This window comes from Cygnus olor, chromosome 11 (genome assembly GCF_009769625.2).
Source record: "Cygnus olor isolate bCygOlo1 chromosome 11, bCygOlo1.pri.v2, whole genome shotgun sequence".
NCBI lineage: Eukaryota > Metazoa > Chordata > Aves > Anseriformes > Anatidae > Cygnus > Cygnus olor.
The window spans coordinates 8553292-8570801 of NC_049179.1; the positions used below are offsets into that span (position 1 = coordinate 8553292).

Genomic DNA, 17510 nt, shown 5'->3' on the forward strand with positions numbered 1-17510 from the left:
AAATGATTGTCAGCAAAAGAACAGGACTTGTACTTTGCTCTAAGTTCATGTTTTGGCTGTCTTACCTCAGAATAAAGGTCCATTGGACGGGTCAAACTGCCAGTACAATTGCTGAGAGCTGCTTTGCAACAGCTAAGTGGCACACTGTTGTTTTTAGTTTGCTTGAACCAGACAGTGTTCTCCCAGTCTGAGTAGTTATGGATCCCACAACAGCGCAGCTGAAAACATACAGGTAAAGACTCACCATGTTTACCAATCATGAAGTTGGATGAAACAGTTCTAATTGCAATACCAAAACCACAAACATGTTACGGTCTGGTTGACTGTTACTTCAGTAACAGAAGTTATTTGACAGCATTATCAAAGTAAATCATGGACTGAATGGATTGTTAAGTGGCCTGCAGCCTTAAGTCATTTAAGTCCTTAGAAAACAGACTGGAAGTGCCAGTTCTTGGGGAACATTTGATGAGCCATTTTTCCTCTGTGCCCCCAAGACAAGACAAAGAATGTTATTTACAGCTCAGAACAGCTCTACCAATAAAGTTTATGACAGATGCTTGAAAAAACCTACACTCTCTGGATGTAGTCCTGGCATGAACCAGAGTTTGTTCTTCTCACAAGACTTCAATGCAGAATTGAAGTTCATTTTATATGGCCACATAGACATGTGGCTATGCAAAAGAGGAAGCCTTCAAGAATGAACCAACTGAACATAAATACAATTCTGTTCAGAGTTGGAGTTTCATATGTACAGTACAGTCTCAGAGGTACCGCCCTAAGTATTAGTTTACGAGCCTGTCCTTCATTCCAGGAGGCGATTTAAGCAAGGTATTAAGAAGTATTATCATTGCTTTAAACATACTAGATATTTAATATACAAATATTAGAATTTTATTGATGCAATTCTAAGAATGTTGAAAGCTCCTGCATTTTCCATAATTCCCCCTCCTCCCCATCCAGCAACTCACAAGACCAGCATTCAGCTAGATTCTAGAGCAATTTTCTTCCCCAAATGGTTCTAGATGAAACTGCACAGATAAGAGCATGCCGCAAAATCCCATTGCAGAAAAACAGAAGTACTAAATATTTGAATACAAATACTGATTCACTGATAACCCCCACAAAATACACCTTCCCACCAACAATTTCTTAATTTTACTGGTCATAACAGAGTTCAGCTATTTATTGACTGCTGCTTACTAAGTTTGTCAGAACTGCTGAAGATGTGTCACAAGTAGCAGAGTAACATAGCACCTGTGTTTTATGGACAGAACAGACTGGAAAGCTCCAGTAAAATTATTTCATGCATCTGGCAGTCTCACCTGCCTCTGTACATAGTCAATGGCACGACTGGCTGCATCAGGATTTGTCCCATTGTATCCATTGTATACTTTCTGAATGCTGTGATCAACTTCATCCTCCACCTGCAAAGCATTAGCAAAACACCAGCATTAGCACACCAACAGAAATAACAGAGGTCTAGGTAAAATAATTCCACTACTAATTACAGAACTCAACAAACCAAGACAACTCGCTAATATCTGAAATTAGTGTACTTTGGTGGTATAGCTTCTTAATATTCTGTCCTGACTTTTGCAAAGATACCATGAGCGTACAACCAAGAAAAAATGTGCAGCTACATTTGGTAAGATTTTAGACAAAGTAGCTTTGCAATGCATCTCAGAAAGGAAATGGCTTCTATTATAACACCATGGGCATAACAGCAGACACTATGAAGAGAAGAGCTCTCTAGAAGACCACATATTCACCTTTCTGCTTTCTAGTCCTTGAAAGTTCCAAACCAAAACCAGCATAACCATCCAGGCTAACTCATTTTATTAGGGACCATGAGGATATCATTAAGTCATGTGGCCTGCTCTGCCCCTTCTGAACAAAGCATGGGGAGTCCCAAAGACGAGCTCTTTTCGCTGATTATTCTAGCTTACAGTGACCAAGGTCGCTGTTCAGTCCGCCACCCCCACACTTTCTGAGAAATGTTGGTGGAAGTACATGGTACATAGCAACAGCTACTGGAATAGCTCCTAAAGCTACTGCAGATGAGTCAAGCTGCTAAGGATGCTGTCAAGTACACGTGTTTAAAAATGGATGCCACCCAGGAATCATCACTTGTCCCCCAAAAGATTTCTGATAATATCCACTTCAGAGGAAACCTTACTAGAACCTTTCAAGTAATAAGTTTCAGTATAAATTGTTCCTTAAATGCACAGAGTTTGGTGTTGCCAAAATTTGGTACTAGAGTAAGATTAGAAAAAAAGTCAATTCAGGGCTATTGCATTCAGTGGGAATTATGTGCAAGGAATGTTCAGTTCTGAGATGAACAGGAACTAAGCAAGCATGTTCTTTAGATTGCAAGTTATAGTAGGAAGATCTTGCCAACACATCATTGCAAAGAGACTTAAACTGTTTGAAGAGAATTTTCTGCAACAACAGCACAAGCTTCATTTCCCCTCACAAGAATGCTGGTTATCTTCACAAGTAGATCTGTATCAAGACATGACTTAAAGTCAATCTAGCCTTTGCAGACAGCTTGTTTCAGACCAGCTTGAAATCAGTTATGATTTAACTAATGATTGTCCTGATTTCAGCTAGGATAGAGTTAGGTTTCCTCCTAGTAGCTGGTATAGTGCCATGTTTTGGATTTAGGATGAAAATTATGCTGATACCACACTGATGTTTTATTTGTTGCTGAGCTGTGCTTACAGTAAGTCTAGGACTTTCCAGCTTCTTGTACTGCCCTGCCAGCAAGGAAGCCAGGGTGCACAATGCACAAGCTGGGAGGGGACAGAACCAGGACAGCTGACCCAAACTGACAAAAGGGATATCCCATACCATATCACATCATATGGAATAATTCATATGGGGTGGCTGGCCAGGATGGGAGGGGACCGCTGCTCAGGGACAGGCTGGGGAGTGGTGGGTGAGTAGTGAGCAATTGCATTGTGCATCGCTTGCTTTGTACATTCTAGTATGATTATCATTTCTCTTCCTTTTCTGTACTATTAAACTGTCTCTACCACAACCCAAGAGCTTTTACTTTTTTCCTCCTGATTCTCTCCCCCATCCCACTGCGGTGAAAGAAGGGAGGGGGGCAGTTGTGAGCAAATGGCTGTGCAGTGCTTAGCTGCCTGCCAGGTTAAACCACATCAGTGATTTACAACTCTGGTTCATATACCAAAATGTATCCTCAATTTGTTACATAGGTTTTAAAGCATTTCAGTGCATGCTTGTGTATTGTCTTATTTTTCAATTACAGCAGCATGTATGTGAGGGACATGCAAATTACATAAGCATGACTTGGGTGTCTTTTTTTATTTTAAAACAAAACTCCACAGATCTACACAGGCCATGCGTGCAATAGAAGAGTAATACTAGCAAGAGACAGTTGCCCTATTTATCTCGCCAAAAATAAAGGCAGATTTCACCTCCAAGTTCACTGGTAGTAAGTTAATTTGACACTCTTATTGCACTTGAAAATAATAGTTCTAGACACTGAGTACTACAGGATAGTAGAAGACAGCCATTTTTACTAACAATACCTCTGTCTCCCTCTCAAGAGATTAAAGATTTAGTTTCCAAATGCTGACTCCTGCAAGACATTTCAGTTAGCATAATACCAAGCTGCCACTGAAAAGATACTCCATTCCCTTCCTTCTCTCAAGCTCTGATCCTGCATTACTGCTTGTGAGGCTGTATGGTAGCAAGACAAAACGAGAGGCAACAGGAATGTACAGTTGGGGCTGATCCAGTTCTCAAGTGGTTCAAGTGTGTAATTTCAGACAGGCTAAGAAAGAAAGAAACATGCATCTTCTTTTACATGCTCTGAATCCTGTTAACCAGAGATCAGCAAACCACTTCTCTGTCCAGATCAGAGACATGGTAATTCCTGCACTACACTGTAGCACACTAGCTCTGCATGTATTGGAGCAGAAAGCAATCATTCAAGCTATCATGTATGAACTCAACATGCTTCCCTTTCTCCAGGAAGCATACAGCTTTCCTCAATTGCTTCTAAGGACTACTTGCACTACCAACTAAAGTCCCAGCTGATCAACTCTGCCAAGAAACCTAATGCAGACTGTGAGAATATATCCTTAAATTAAGTATCTTTAATAGAACATTCCTGTTGAAGCAATCTATTCTGTAACAGAGATTAATAACACACAGTTCAAGGTCATCTTGTTAGCTGCTTATTTGAAGCAGTTTTCCTTCAGTTAACAAAACAAGACTAAATTTTTCCTTAATGCTTGACACTGCTTCTTAGAGAAAAGGCACGCAAGCAGGACTGAACTATAAAGTCCCTTGTTGCTTATATAAACACAGATGGGCCAAAGGAAGGTCAATGGGGCTTTAATTCACCTTGCTATGAAGACAGGACTATAACGCCATCAAAGTATTTCACAGCTATAACTTTTTTCTGCTGATATTTTTCCTGCAACATTGACACATAGACAGATACAACAAGAGTCAGTGAAACTGCAAGTTAAACTTTTATTTTCTTCAAACTACATTGTGGTATCTCTAATAGCACATGGTATACTTCTACCATGTTATATTGCTAGAAGCACATTTAATTTCATTTTTCTGGTCCTGTTCTCTGAAATTCCATTAATAAAACAGTGGGAGAAATCAATTTCTTTAGCCATGCCCCTATAGCCATTGCCACCAAGCTGCATAAAGCTAGACAGTATACATTAACACATTCAGTCTATTTGGCTTGATTATTAAGCAGTGTTAATCCATAGACTGCAAGTCAACATTTAAGCTAGGGCATATTGTTTTGATATGCAACATGTTCAAATACTGTGTAACCTTAAACGTGCACTTAGTCAAAAGCATAAATAGGCTAGAAAGCCATCTGGAAAATTGGAAGGTACTAATTACCAAGACTCCCTTGTCTCCCTTGTAGTGTTCAATTGTCATCAATACATTCCAGGCAGGTTTTTTTCTTTCCCTCTGAGAAAAGCTTCAGCTTTGCTTTCAGGAATATTGCTGTTCTAAATTTTAAGATATTGATCTCTAACAGTTTTCCCTTAATGAAAATCCATTAACAGTTTCACAATCACATACAGACAAGGCTGAAAAGGCTACACCTCTGTATTTTGGTCACAGTTCACAACAAAACATTTACTGAAATTGAGAGGTTATTACCTTTGCTCTGTAGATGTATCCAAGAACCACCACCACCACTTCAGTAATAAAAACCAAGAGCAAGATGATCACAAACTGTAAAATACAATCCAGGATATTTATGCAAATAAATTTCACCCATTTCCTTTCTAAAAGTCTCAATATAACCTTTGCTATTTATTATACATCTTTTAGGGTTTTAACTCAGCAACTAACCTAAAGCAGGCAATAAAGTTGACCAAATGGGTCCATGACCAAATGGGTCCAGAGGTAACTTAATTCAAGAAGCTTTAGTGCTCATAGCTTTACCAAGTAATACAACTTAAAACTACCTAGCCAGGCAAGTGCTGATCACTAAGACCAAAAAACTGTAAATTGAATGTTTTAACCAAGTGCTTTTTTCACTCTTTTATTAGATAAATAGGACTGCCACATCACACAAGTGACCCAGGCTGTTAATAGAAGTTGTAGATGGATTAAGGAAATGTTTCTTCAGATTAAGCCCTGAAACAATTAACAGCAATAGCAACCTACACATTCGTCTTGGTATGTTTATGAACACTTAAAATAAATTGTTAAAGAAGCACACACAGCATCTAAAAACAACAAAATGGGGACAGTTTAAAAGCTGGCTCTCTTCTCTTCTTTCTCCTACCTAATACACAAACTGAATCTGCAGTTAAAATGCTTGGAAACATATGACAAATTCCTAGAAACTAAGTATTAAAATTAAGCCATACAGAGAAAATTTAGGCATCATAACCACCCCTAGTCACCCTCAATGCAATACACTTAACACTAGAAGGCTCCTGGCTGGCTCATCCTTCTCCCTCTCCAATTTTAGCTTTTCAATCAGAACAGATAAGTGAGATTTAATTATATAATTAAGTCAGAACAAATGTTTTTTTTTAAAAAAAGATGTTCACTGTGCTAACAAGTTGAACTTGAGTCTTCTGCTGCCAGAATCAGCAGATTCAACACCATCACTCAAAACAAAAAAATTGAAAGAAGGTGTTCAGAACAAAATACAAGGCCAACATTTAAGACGACAAAACAGGACAAAAAACATTAAAAACTGTATTTTACAGAATCAATTAAAGGGGAAAGGAACAGATAAACAACAAGCAAACACCATCACACGCAACTTACTGTAGCAAGTCCACAGCGACTTTCTCGAATTGTGGCACAACACCCAATAAGTCCAATAATAAAAAGAAGTGTTCCCACAGCTATGATAATAACTGCTGGAATGAGCGTGTAGACGTCTTCAAAGAAGTGATCATAGTCGTCATATGTGATGAACACATAGGCTCCCACGTAGCACAGTATGCCTGCTGCTGCCTACAATAGACACAATAACTGTAAACTTATTTGAACACTAAACCTTTGTGCAAGGCTACTTTGCAACAATTTTATCAAATAACATGAACTAGTGCTTTTACCTTTTTTTAAGGCATCATCACTAGACTATACTGCATGTTTGTTCAGAATATCTCAAATGGAGACCAGCCAATTCCAGCTTCCAAACTACATTTCATCTAGGCAGATTCAGTTTTGACTGCATTATGGAAGCCTTCTGATGCACGTAGTTAAGAAATGAGGGTAACCAGGCAATGAACATCAAAATCTTGCTCCCTTCTCTTCTCAAATACTTCCCTCCTGTGCTATGAACTTAGCTTTTTACACTTACAAACTACATACCTTTGACAACAGGATTCCAGACCACAAACAGCAAGTTGTTTGTAATTGAACAGCTTTTCAGAACATGGATGCAGTTTTTACCTGCCATTTACCTACTACTTATTCTTCCATTTTGCCTACTGACTACTACCTATGATTTAACATTAGGACAGAATGGATATATGCATTGTAGACTAACTTCTGGTAGAGGCAACAGCTTTTTTTCAAGTAAAAGACACCAATTACTGAAAGACTGAATCAAATACCTACAGACTTCTTAAACTGAAAGTTCTGGCAGTGACTTTCTAAAAGAGCCATTGTATAAAAAGGTCTTTTGTTAAATGTAGAAAAAATACCACCTCAGGTTACTACCATTTAATAGCAAATAAGGCCTGAAGAGTTATAGGGCCTGAACCAAATAATGCCACCATTGCTACAGAGTTAAACAATCCTACTATCCCTTAAAATGAAACAATTATATTCTACTGATTTGCAGTGAAAGACGATATCATCGGAATGCTTCATGTTACACACTTCCCCAGCGTCACAATACATACAAATCACACTGCCTTGCTAGGCTAAGCTAAAAACAGCCCACTCAGAAGATGCAAAGACTAAGCCATGATCTGGGGAATTTAATCCTGCTGTAGAGAGTAGCAACCCCCTTACAATCCAATCCATACCCCAGGCACAGAAGTACATTCAGCTGGAATATCACACACTTCAGCTCTGACCTGAGAAAGAATACAGCAGGCTGTGCCTCCCTCCTGCCTTCCTTCCCCAGCGGTTTTGTTACCACCCCTATCCCTGTGCTGGAAACAAGAGGGCAGACGGATGTGCACACCTAGCTCCAGCAGCTAGACTACTATAAGACTGCATCGTGCTATAGTAGAATCAAAGAACCAATAAATAATTCAGACCAGAAGGGATCTTAGGAGATCATTTAGTCCAGTTTCCTGCTCAAGGCAGGGTCAACGCTGAATTCGTACCAAGTTGCTCGAGGCTTTGTCCAACATCTTGGAAATCTCTAAGAATGGAGACTCCACAGCCTCCTAGGCTGTTTCACACTCCTGTTCAGTGTGGCACAGAACAGGAGAGGTGATCAGAAAACTGCTGCCTACCATTTCAGCACTGTTTGCTACTATGCATATTTAGTCTGCAATATTACTGCAACTATTTCCCACAAACAACGCTGCATAAAGACTGCTAGCATAAAGCCTTACACACAAAGCATCCTCAGCAGCACTTTGCTGTAGAAACACTAGCTCAAAGAAAAAGGAATTAAGAGCGAGCTCAGAAGTGCCTTCAGTTCTGTGTGGATCTGAACATTGTATTTCTCCTCTACCTTGATGTATGCAGTGAGGGTGAGAGTGTACTCTGCAAGAATCTTAAAGCATCCAGAAGGCTCACATTCATCCAATAAAAGGTGCTATGGAGATACAACAGTAATGAAACTGAAAATTAAGTCAAATACCAGAAGTGAGGCACCACCAGACCAAAAAAAACAGAAGCAAACAAGCTATTAAGACTGCCCCTTTGCATAAAACACATCCAAGTGCTAATCCAACTGTGGAAATCGTGCCATGTTAGGTACAACACGGCAAAACACAGACATGCAATTTCTGTAGACATAGCAAAGATTCAAAGTAGTGTCACCGAACAATGGCATTGCATTAACTGTAGCCTAGCAACAAAGCATGTGAATGACAGGCCAGTGAGGTAATCTCTCACTTGGCAGAATTAAAATGCTTCTTAGAAATATGGTATTTTGTAAGGTGGAAGGAGAAACAGCTGCAGCTGGCATGAGCCATAGAAAATATACCACATAACTGTAATCAGACCCACTTGTGAGCCCCTTTGTCTTCCTCCACAGGGCAAAGTTTAAGTGGCTTCCCTCTTTCTAAGAAAAATCTGGATCATAAAGAAAGACTTAAGATTCCTGATAGCTGGATGTGCACGTACATTAAAAAAATATATTTGAAAGAAAAAAATTATACATTAAGAAGCCATCTACACATTGTAACTTTCCATCCCTGCTTTGAGATGCATACATTTGAGAAACTTCTTCCTTTCCAGTATTACGCTTAAGATGAGTCTAGCTAACAGTCTAAGACATTAACAAGTGTTGTCAAGTGCATTTTTTCTTAAAGAAATTATTATTTTATAACAACTGGAAATGCATGTTCCTCTTTAGACTCCTCATCTTAAATGAACGTGGTCTGAAGATATCACTAAAACCTTTTTGCACATGGAACTATAGTGACTGACCAACCATGACAGCATTTGCCCTTCGGTTTTGCTTCCAAAGGCTGTAAAACTGGTGTTTCTGTGGATAAAGCTGCAAAATTTTGGAAGCAGGAGGGTGGATTCATCAGTCTGAAAACTGTGTGCTAGAATCATGAAGCAGAAAGTAAAGACATTGCCTCTCTGCTTGATGTGGCCACCTAGTCAATGAAGGCAGAATTACGACTACCCCTTCCTCAGAATCACTTCAACAAATCTTCTAGGAAAAAAAAGGCACCTGAAAACAAAGCCTGCCAGAGTTTTCATACTCAGATCAGTTTAAAAGCTATAAAGATTAAAATTCCTTTCCTCCATGTATTACAGTTGAGCACTATGAAAAAATGCAATGCTGCCCTTCTCATTTACAGGAAAAAAGTTTCAAAGCCTTCCCTTCTCATTCCATGTCAGAAATGTGATGCTTAGTGTTCTTCTGAGCATGCCCTACATCAGCAAGGGAGGGTAAGGGGAGGTACCTGTATCAGCATTTTGGCTAGAATTAGAAGAGTCCTTTTGGAGCAATCCTTTTTGCTCATCTTCTGACAATTTTCATTAACTATCTTTTAGCCAGCATCACTAAATGGGCTTGGCATGTACAACAGGACCCCATTTAAATGAAACTAAGCCAGAAGATTAGTGCTTCTACTGTGCTAGTAACTATACTAATGGATGTTGAAGTACTGTGACCAGTGGTGACTCCTTCCACTACTCAGTAGTTTCAAAATCTGGTCCTTAGCACAAAAGGTTTTGCTCCATTTCTATAGTATAGCACTATGTTGTATGTTCAGATAAATAAAGCATAAATAGTGTGATAGGCAAAGAGCTAGTTTTACCTATAGCAAGTATACATTCTACATTGGTCAGTAGCGTACCAGTTGAACTGCACATTTCCCTCTTGAAGTCCAAGAATGGTAAAGTTGAACCTATGCTTACTGTTGTGTTTTTTTTTTTAACACAGCTTCTATCTAGTCTGAAGCTGATCTGAGCTTCTATTTGCTTCTCAAAAAGGGAATAATGCAGAGAAACTAAGATCTCTATCACAAGTAATGACACAAGGATAATTAAAAAATATAAAACAATCCAATTCTCAATGCTTATTATTCTGAAGAATAAAAGGTAGATCCACAGAACACTAAGTATGCTCAAATTAAGCAAAGACATGCATGATTGTAAATATATGATGGCTTTTTATTCATTTCTCCTATCATTAAGTGGTAGTTAAATACATGAACTGCATACAATTCAAGTAAGTCTTTGATAAGCAAGACCCGAAAGAATAATTCTCTAATAAACTGTTCAAGGCTCTGAATAGAGATGGCAACAGCTCCTGAGTCTGCGCCAGGTCACACGCGTGCTCCGGGGAGCCGGCTGGTTATTCAGCATTCACACATCCCTTCCGAGCTGCCTGCAGCTAACTTCAGTACTGAACCTGACATGGCATATGCTTATTTTAGGATGAATTAACCTTTAAAAAGACTGCTAAGGCAAGTACAGTCAATGAAAACAGTTTGCTGCGAAAGGCTAGAACACGTAGATACCCCTTTCATAAAATTTACAGATAGACCTCATAGATCAGAAAAGCTTTGTCTTGTTACTTTGACATGGGCCTCTAAGGAATTACTGAAAACATAAGTATGCAAGTAACTGGAGGGAAAACAGGAAGATCTCGTGTGCAACACATACAACAATAAAAAGAAAAGTATTATAGGAAAGAATATTTAGAATCTGGGAGTTCTCCCTGTCTCTGGGCTGGTGCAATAACATCCTCCTAAGCCCACGTCTGTCTTCCAACAGTCAGCTTTCACCTTTCACATGCACTGAGTTGTACAAGCCTACTCATTGTCTAGACAAACCCTGAATCATTTTAAGTAGGCTGCAAATTAAGAACTGCCTTCATACTTTCAGTAATCCTCATACGTAGCGGCAGTTTGAAAGCTAAAGTTTTTGCTGCTTAGGAAGATGACTGGAAAATAACAGATCCAGACTACTGGTTCTGCTGACCATTTGTTTATCAATAGAAAACGCAGCTCCATTTACATACTAACACTTTCCTATACTACCCCACTAATGTTCTTCCCCAACAGACTTAAAGGGAACTCAAAAGATTTTCTCTCTACAAAGCACTGTCCTTCGAGTTACTTTTGCTATTGGACACTCCGGGTTCACAGTAAGACCCAAACGGAGGCTGACTTTTTTTTTGGTACTCTTCCATTTACCTGGGCTAAAGAAGAACACTCATCTCTCTGGAATCTTCATTTTATTCACTGTTTTTCTTAAAACAGTCTCTGAACAAGCAAGTGAAAGTAGCAGCAAAGTACTATATACTAGAAGAAACCACTTTCACCTGATATCTGATTAGGTAAGAAGGTATTTCACCCTTTTTGATAAGGACACTGAACCCTGAAAGAAAATAAGTGCTTAGTACTGCCAACTTTACCATCACTGATGGGTAAGTTTCAGTGGTAATATAGATACCACTCAGCCCAAATACTTGTCATTCCACTCCCAAAGTATCTGTCAAGACTGTGATTGTAAAACACACCTATGGTGTACTCTCACATGCTATCTTCCCAACCTGTCTATTGCTTTCTTTATGTTCAGCCTTCAGTGATTCTTTTAGTTGTCACTGCCCCTCTAGTATGTTGGGAATGTGCATTTTTAAGAAAATGCCATGCACTCGAGACTTTTTAGGGGTCTACAATTGTATCTGTTTCATTCTTCTTAACACCTCCTTTTCTCCATGCATGCCAATGACAACATTTTCTACCTGTACATATATACAGACATTGACATCATGGGTTACTATCCAGTTTTTGGACTTCTTGCAACAGCACACTAAAAATTGTTTCTTTTTCACAATACTTTTTTCTCCATTTGACTTCTACTGTATTCTCCATTTTCTGACCTGTTCAACACACTAGGATATTCACAGCCTGATTACTTTCAGATACAAAAAGTTTTCCTCATGTTTAGTTTTTTTTCACCTTTCTCTCCTTCAAAGTTGAGTTTCTCAGTTTTAACCTCAAAGACCCTAAAGGATAAGGGCCTCTATTGTTTATTTGTCTTTCCGTTCCTCTCAGCACTTTGCTACTCTTTATCTCCCTTTCCAGTTCCTTCTGAAAGGAATACACAGTCACCTGACATTCTTTTCTCTACTTGCTTAAATTGGTATCCTACCACCATAGAACCCAATGGCTTCTGGACCACTCCTCTACTTCTTTCTTATCAATAATTGTTTACATGGAAAACTGGGCTATGACTCCCTCTCAAAACCCTTGGGGAAAAGAAAATTAGCAATTCCATCTAATCTTCCCAAGAAGGGAAGGTTTGAACTGATGCTTCCTATCTCTACATTTATTTATGAAGTACCTTTAGGCTTAAGCATTCTTTGCCAAGTTATCCAGAACTCAAATGAATGTTTCATAAGACCTACATCATACTATTCTTGATGACTACCACTTTTTTTTTTTAAGTCAGCTGCATGTCCACAGCAGTTGTCCAACTTTCTATATGATAAACTACTACCTGTCCTGCTGTGAGAAGGCGGTTTCTCCAGCTCATTTTCAAAAAAAAAATTCCCTGTAGTAATCCAACATGGGAATGTAGTTAGAATAAGAATTTACAGGCCACAAAATAGTTTTCATAAGACTATATAGAAACGAGATTTTTTTTATTAATGCCAACTAGAAAATGTAATAAATAACAGCACAAGACTTTTCAGAATGTGTAGAATCACTAGCAAATTCAGAGGAGTTTGGGTTATTAAAGTTAGCAGTCACAGATGATTAATGTGCACAGCTATGACCTGGTAGCATGCCGCCTTTTTCAGAAGCCTTGAAAGACAAACAGGGAGCTGTCATAAAATTATTAGAAATGACAACCTATTTGACTCCAACACTGAAAAACAAGAGAACTTTATTCTTAATGATTTATGAAGGTTTGTGCGTATAACTGAAGGCGCTGCTCTTAATGCCTGCTGCCACAAACAAGGACAGCTTGTCTTGGCATAAGTCTTTGGCAGTACCATTTAAGCTAGCTTGCTTCTCCCAGCAACTATTTGTAGCAGCAAAAGGAACTTGCTATTGCCAACGTGCTTATTCTGTATTAATTTTACAGAAACAGCCTTGTCAGCTGCAGGATTTGTTAACAATATTAATCATACCTGCACTAACAAAACTTAAAATGTTTTTTTCTTTTTGCCAGTCTTTCTAAAGGCTAGACATTACCAAACAGTACCATCTGAGAACCTTTGAATTAAAAGAAATGTTATGAGCTACTGCAATACATACTCAGAAGCCTGAGGTAAACATCTCAGAGCACACTGCAACAGATTCATACTGAATAGGAATAGTATTGTGGCTTCACACGAGTAGAAGTGCCATCAACAAAACTGTCCAGTTCAGTAGAACAAACCAATGCTCTTTCCCTGTAAGACAGCATCACAATTTAAGCTGCTTCTTCTGTTCTTAAACACTTCTTCAAAACTCAGGTGTTTTTTGATATTGCCGTCATACTGATCTAAGAGACCTAGCTGTTGCTTAGAGGTGTGGTCCCACAGTGCTGTGCTCTTAGCTTTCTCTTGTTTCTTGTCCTTACCTTATACCACTGTGTCCATCTGATAGCCATTCAACCAGGATCATCAAATTAAATACACGTAAGTTCATGCCCACCTTTTCCTAGGATTAATTTTCTCCTGGAAACAGGACTAAAGCAGTTAATTGTGGAGTCAAATGAACACTGAAGCCTGTCCAAGTAAGCAGCAGAAACACAGGCCTTTCTGGTAACAGCCATAGCACTTCATTCCCCACAGCCTCAAATTATCTTATGGATGGCAGAGATCAACTGATGATAGTATCAAAAATACTTGAAGACTTACAACAGACAAGAAACCTTAAATTTTCTGATCTATATATCATTAGGTTCACAGTATCCAAACAATAGCTGATAGATACTAAACAATTTCCCAACTCTGTTCTAGACTAACAGCCCATCAAGTTAAGCATAACATAGAAAACAGAACTAAAGGAAAAAAGGACGAACGTGTTTAATAGTCATGAACTCAGAATGCCAATCATCATTATTTTAACAAGTTACATTCTAGACTACAGAGCATAACAATAAAAGTCTCTGCTTTTCTTCAGGCAGCAGAAGTGGTAATTTTCTGAGCATCTCGCGTTCATAAGACTCAACTATAAAAGCATTCTGAACATTCACACCCTCCCACAAATTTCAGACCCATTCTCCCATAAGGGAGAAGTTATAATCATATAACGGTAAAATATCCCGAATTGGAAGGGACCCACAAGAATCATCAAGTCCAACTTCTGGCTCCACACAGGATCACCCCAAATAAAGGATCAAACCATATTTCTGAAAGTGTTATCCAAACACTCCCTGAAGCATGATTTGCCTGGCTAGTCTAGCAGAGCTTTCAATGACTTCATCAAAATAATCTTAAGTTTAAATGCAGAAGCAACTTGATATATCTACAGACCATGAAGATGACGATGATCATGATGATGAGATTTATATATGAAACTCTAAAGAGACATATTAAGTTTATAAAGGAAATAAAATGAGGTTTCAGAATTATTTGACGAATTATAGGCTGTTGATTATTGTCAAAAGTCTCAGTGCAAATCTGAATGATCTAACTACCAGAACTGGAACTACATACGAATGACAATCAAAAGATTTCTGTAACAGCACAGAAGCAATTAACATTTAGTGCCCATCGAGCTGACAATGCAACATAGACATTCAGCTCAGACACCAAATGAAACATGCTAGATCAAGAATTCAAATGCTTCCTTTCTCTTCTGCTATTTAAATGAAGATATACTACTTTTGCTCAAAGTATGCAAGAAGGACAAATGAATTCTTTTCCTATTTTTATCACGTAGCTTGGCTAGAGAGGCAAAACACGGATTTTGCGATTTTCACTTTTTAGGAAACATGCTTTTATCATTCTACATGCAACTTAGCAGTATGGCTGTTCCAGCTGCGTCCCTGTCAAAAAACTATCTGCATAAGTTGACTTCTCGCACTGGATATGGTTTGCAGAATACAGCAATGACATTTTAATTTGTCATGAAGTACTTTTTATCTAAACACAATCTGTCCTGAGTCAAGTTTGTCTCAAAATTAAAGCCATTAAAAATGGTAAAGCACTGCATTCAGCATTACACAAAATAACTTCTGCACTTATCGTTGTTTAAGCTGGATAACTGCACTTGCAATTAAATTATTAAATCCAGCAAACAGCAAGCAATACTTTTCAAATATATAAACATGAAAAATATCACTGAAGTCTGGGGGGTGGATAAGAAATTGCATGCAGAATGCATTCATTTATTAGACATATAATCTAATCTAAACCAGCAACCAAGGAGAGAAAAACACTACTTCAAGATGCAACTCAGACTACCTACATGTCCAGTGAAAAACTAAGTATTCTGTAGCAGCTACCAGATTGCCTTTTTTTTAATGCCATTTGCATGTAACAAAAAGCCACGCCCTTCAAAGCAGATTCCAAACAAATGGCTGTGCTAAAAGATTGATGCAACTACATGATACTTCGAAGATAAATAATGGAACTAATACACCTCAGTGAAAATGAGCTATTCCTAACATGCATCAAAGTCAAATATACCTCACACTTACTGTTCATCTCTCTGAACAGCTATATACACAAATGTCAGTGAGACTGCACAGACATGCATTTTGCCTGACCGTGATTCATGTTTAGGCACCCAAGAGAGGCATTCCTTTGTAAAAATTTAGACAAGAACATTTATCCTCTAACATTTGTTAGCTTTCATATGGCTTTCACTATTAGTTATTCTGCTAAATATAGCTACATTTTTATGTTCTAATATCTTGTTACCCACTATCCCTTTTTCAAAGATGAAATCTTTGAGCAGCTGCGACAACAAATCTTCTGTTCCTGGAGCTGGGATTAGAGGCTGAGAAACACAGGATCTAAATCCAGAAAAGGAACTCTTAAAATACACAGATAGCCTTAAATGTGGTTTCATTTATATATATGTTGTTCTGACAGGACACTTGTAACTGTAAGTAAGATGTCAAACTACAGCTTGTTATGTTATGTCCGTCCTCAGAAAGGGGGTTTACAGCAGCCTACTGGTGCACCAAGCCAGCACAGCCAGCTTACATGGTTGTCTTGCTGCCAGCACGGCTGTAGTTGCAGCAGGTTTAAGCAATGCGTAAATAGCATGATGCAGCTGTGCTCACTGGAAGAAACAAACCACAAGACTCGCTGTTAGACTATTAAGTTACATATGTATCACAATTGTGCTAAACGGATAAAAAAAAAACAATGCTACATACTTAACACCAAGTACTTAGAACAGTCGTGTTAGGTAGAAGGCCAAAAGCTAGGTGGCTGTAACAGCTCTTTAAGCCGGCAAACCTGAAAGCCTCAATAACGCAGCTCAAGGTATATTCAATTACACAAGCGTCTCTTGTGCTCGTTAAACCCTCACTACCAGGCTGCCGAGGCACCCGACGCAGCTCCCTCCACCTCTGAACTTCGGAGAGGAGGGCAACTCGGCAGGGACGGGCTGCACACAGCGCTACAACACAGGTCCCCAAGGAGAGGGTACAAAGCGCCCCTCACACAGCCTTTAAGCAAAAACGGGACTGGCACAGCGGCACGGGGACGCTCCCAGCCGCCCGTAAGCGAGACCGGGACAGCGGCCAAGAGACGCAGCCCCTCAGGGCCCCCGACCCGCAGCGCCCCGGCCCCTCAGGCCCGGCCAGGCCCCCCCCCCTAGCAGGGGCCCCCCCCGGCCCCGGAGGTGCCCAGACTCACCCAGAAGATGAGATTGAGGAAAACCAGGACGGTTTTGGAGGAGGTGATGCCGCACTGCCCCATGGCGCCGCCACCGCCCCTCAGCCCCACTCCGCTCCCCTCGGCTCTGTTCCGCCGCTGGCCCCGCCCCCACGTGACCCGGGCAAGCTGAGGCAGTGGCTTGCGGAGCCTAAGATGGCGGCCGGCTGCGTCACGTGCCAGGAGGGGGCGGAGGAACCTAAGATGGCGGCCGCTCCCTCTTAAAGGAGCCTGCGGCCGGCAGCTGTGCGGTCTACATCATGACCGACCCCCGCCGTGAAGTCGTGACCACAGGGGCGGAAAGGTGCCTCGCGCGAGAACTTTGGTCAACTTTCTCCGTCCCTTCCCTCATGAGATGGACACGGTTTGTCAGCCCCATTAGCAGCTTAGACTGAAGTGGCCCTTGGAAATCCCCTGTACTAATAATAATGACTTCTTTCAGTAGATGTTTAGATCACGAGGAAAAAAAAAAAAAAAGCGCTCAACGATTGCCCTGGTCAGCGGTATGATGACAGGGCTCCGTGCCTTCAGGAGGCTGAAGGACAGTTTC

General features: G+C 39.8%; 1 protein-coding gene across 1 annotated transcript in view; it reads right to left on the reverse strand.

The window, feature by feature from the left end:
• Positions 1 to 17131, reverse strand: part of TSPAN3 (tetraspanin 3) — a 23661-nt gene extending 6530 nt beyond the window's left edge. The window contains exons 1-5 of the mRNA XM_040570648.1: positions 16943 to 17131; positions 6298 to 6489; positions 5170 to 5244; positions 1323 to 1424; positions 66 to 218 (exon numbers count right to left, since the gene is read on the reverse strand). Coding sequence (XP_040426582.1) covers positions 66 to 218; positions 1323 to 1424; positions 5170 to 5244; positions 6298 to 6489; positions 16943 to 17005 — 585 coding nt within the window. The 5' untranslated portion in view covers positions 17006 to 17131. The remainder of the gene's footprint in view (positions 1 to 65; positions 219 to 1322; positions 1425 to 5169; positions 5245 to 6297; positions 6490 to 16942) is intronic.
• Between the last annotated feature and the right edge of the window lie 379 nt (positions 17132 to 17510).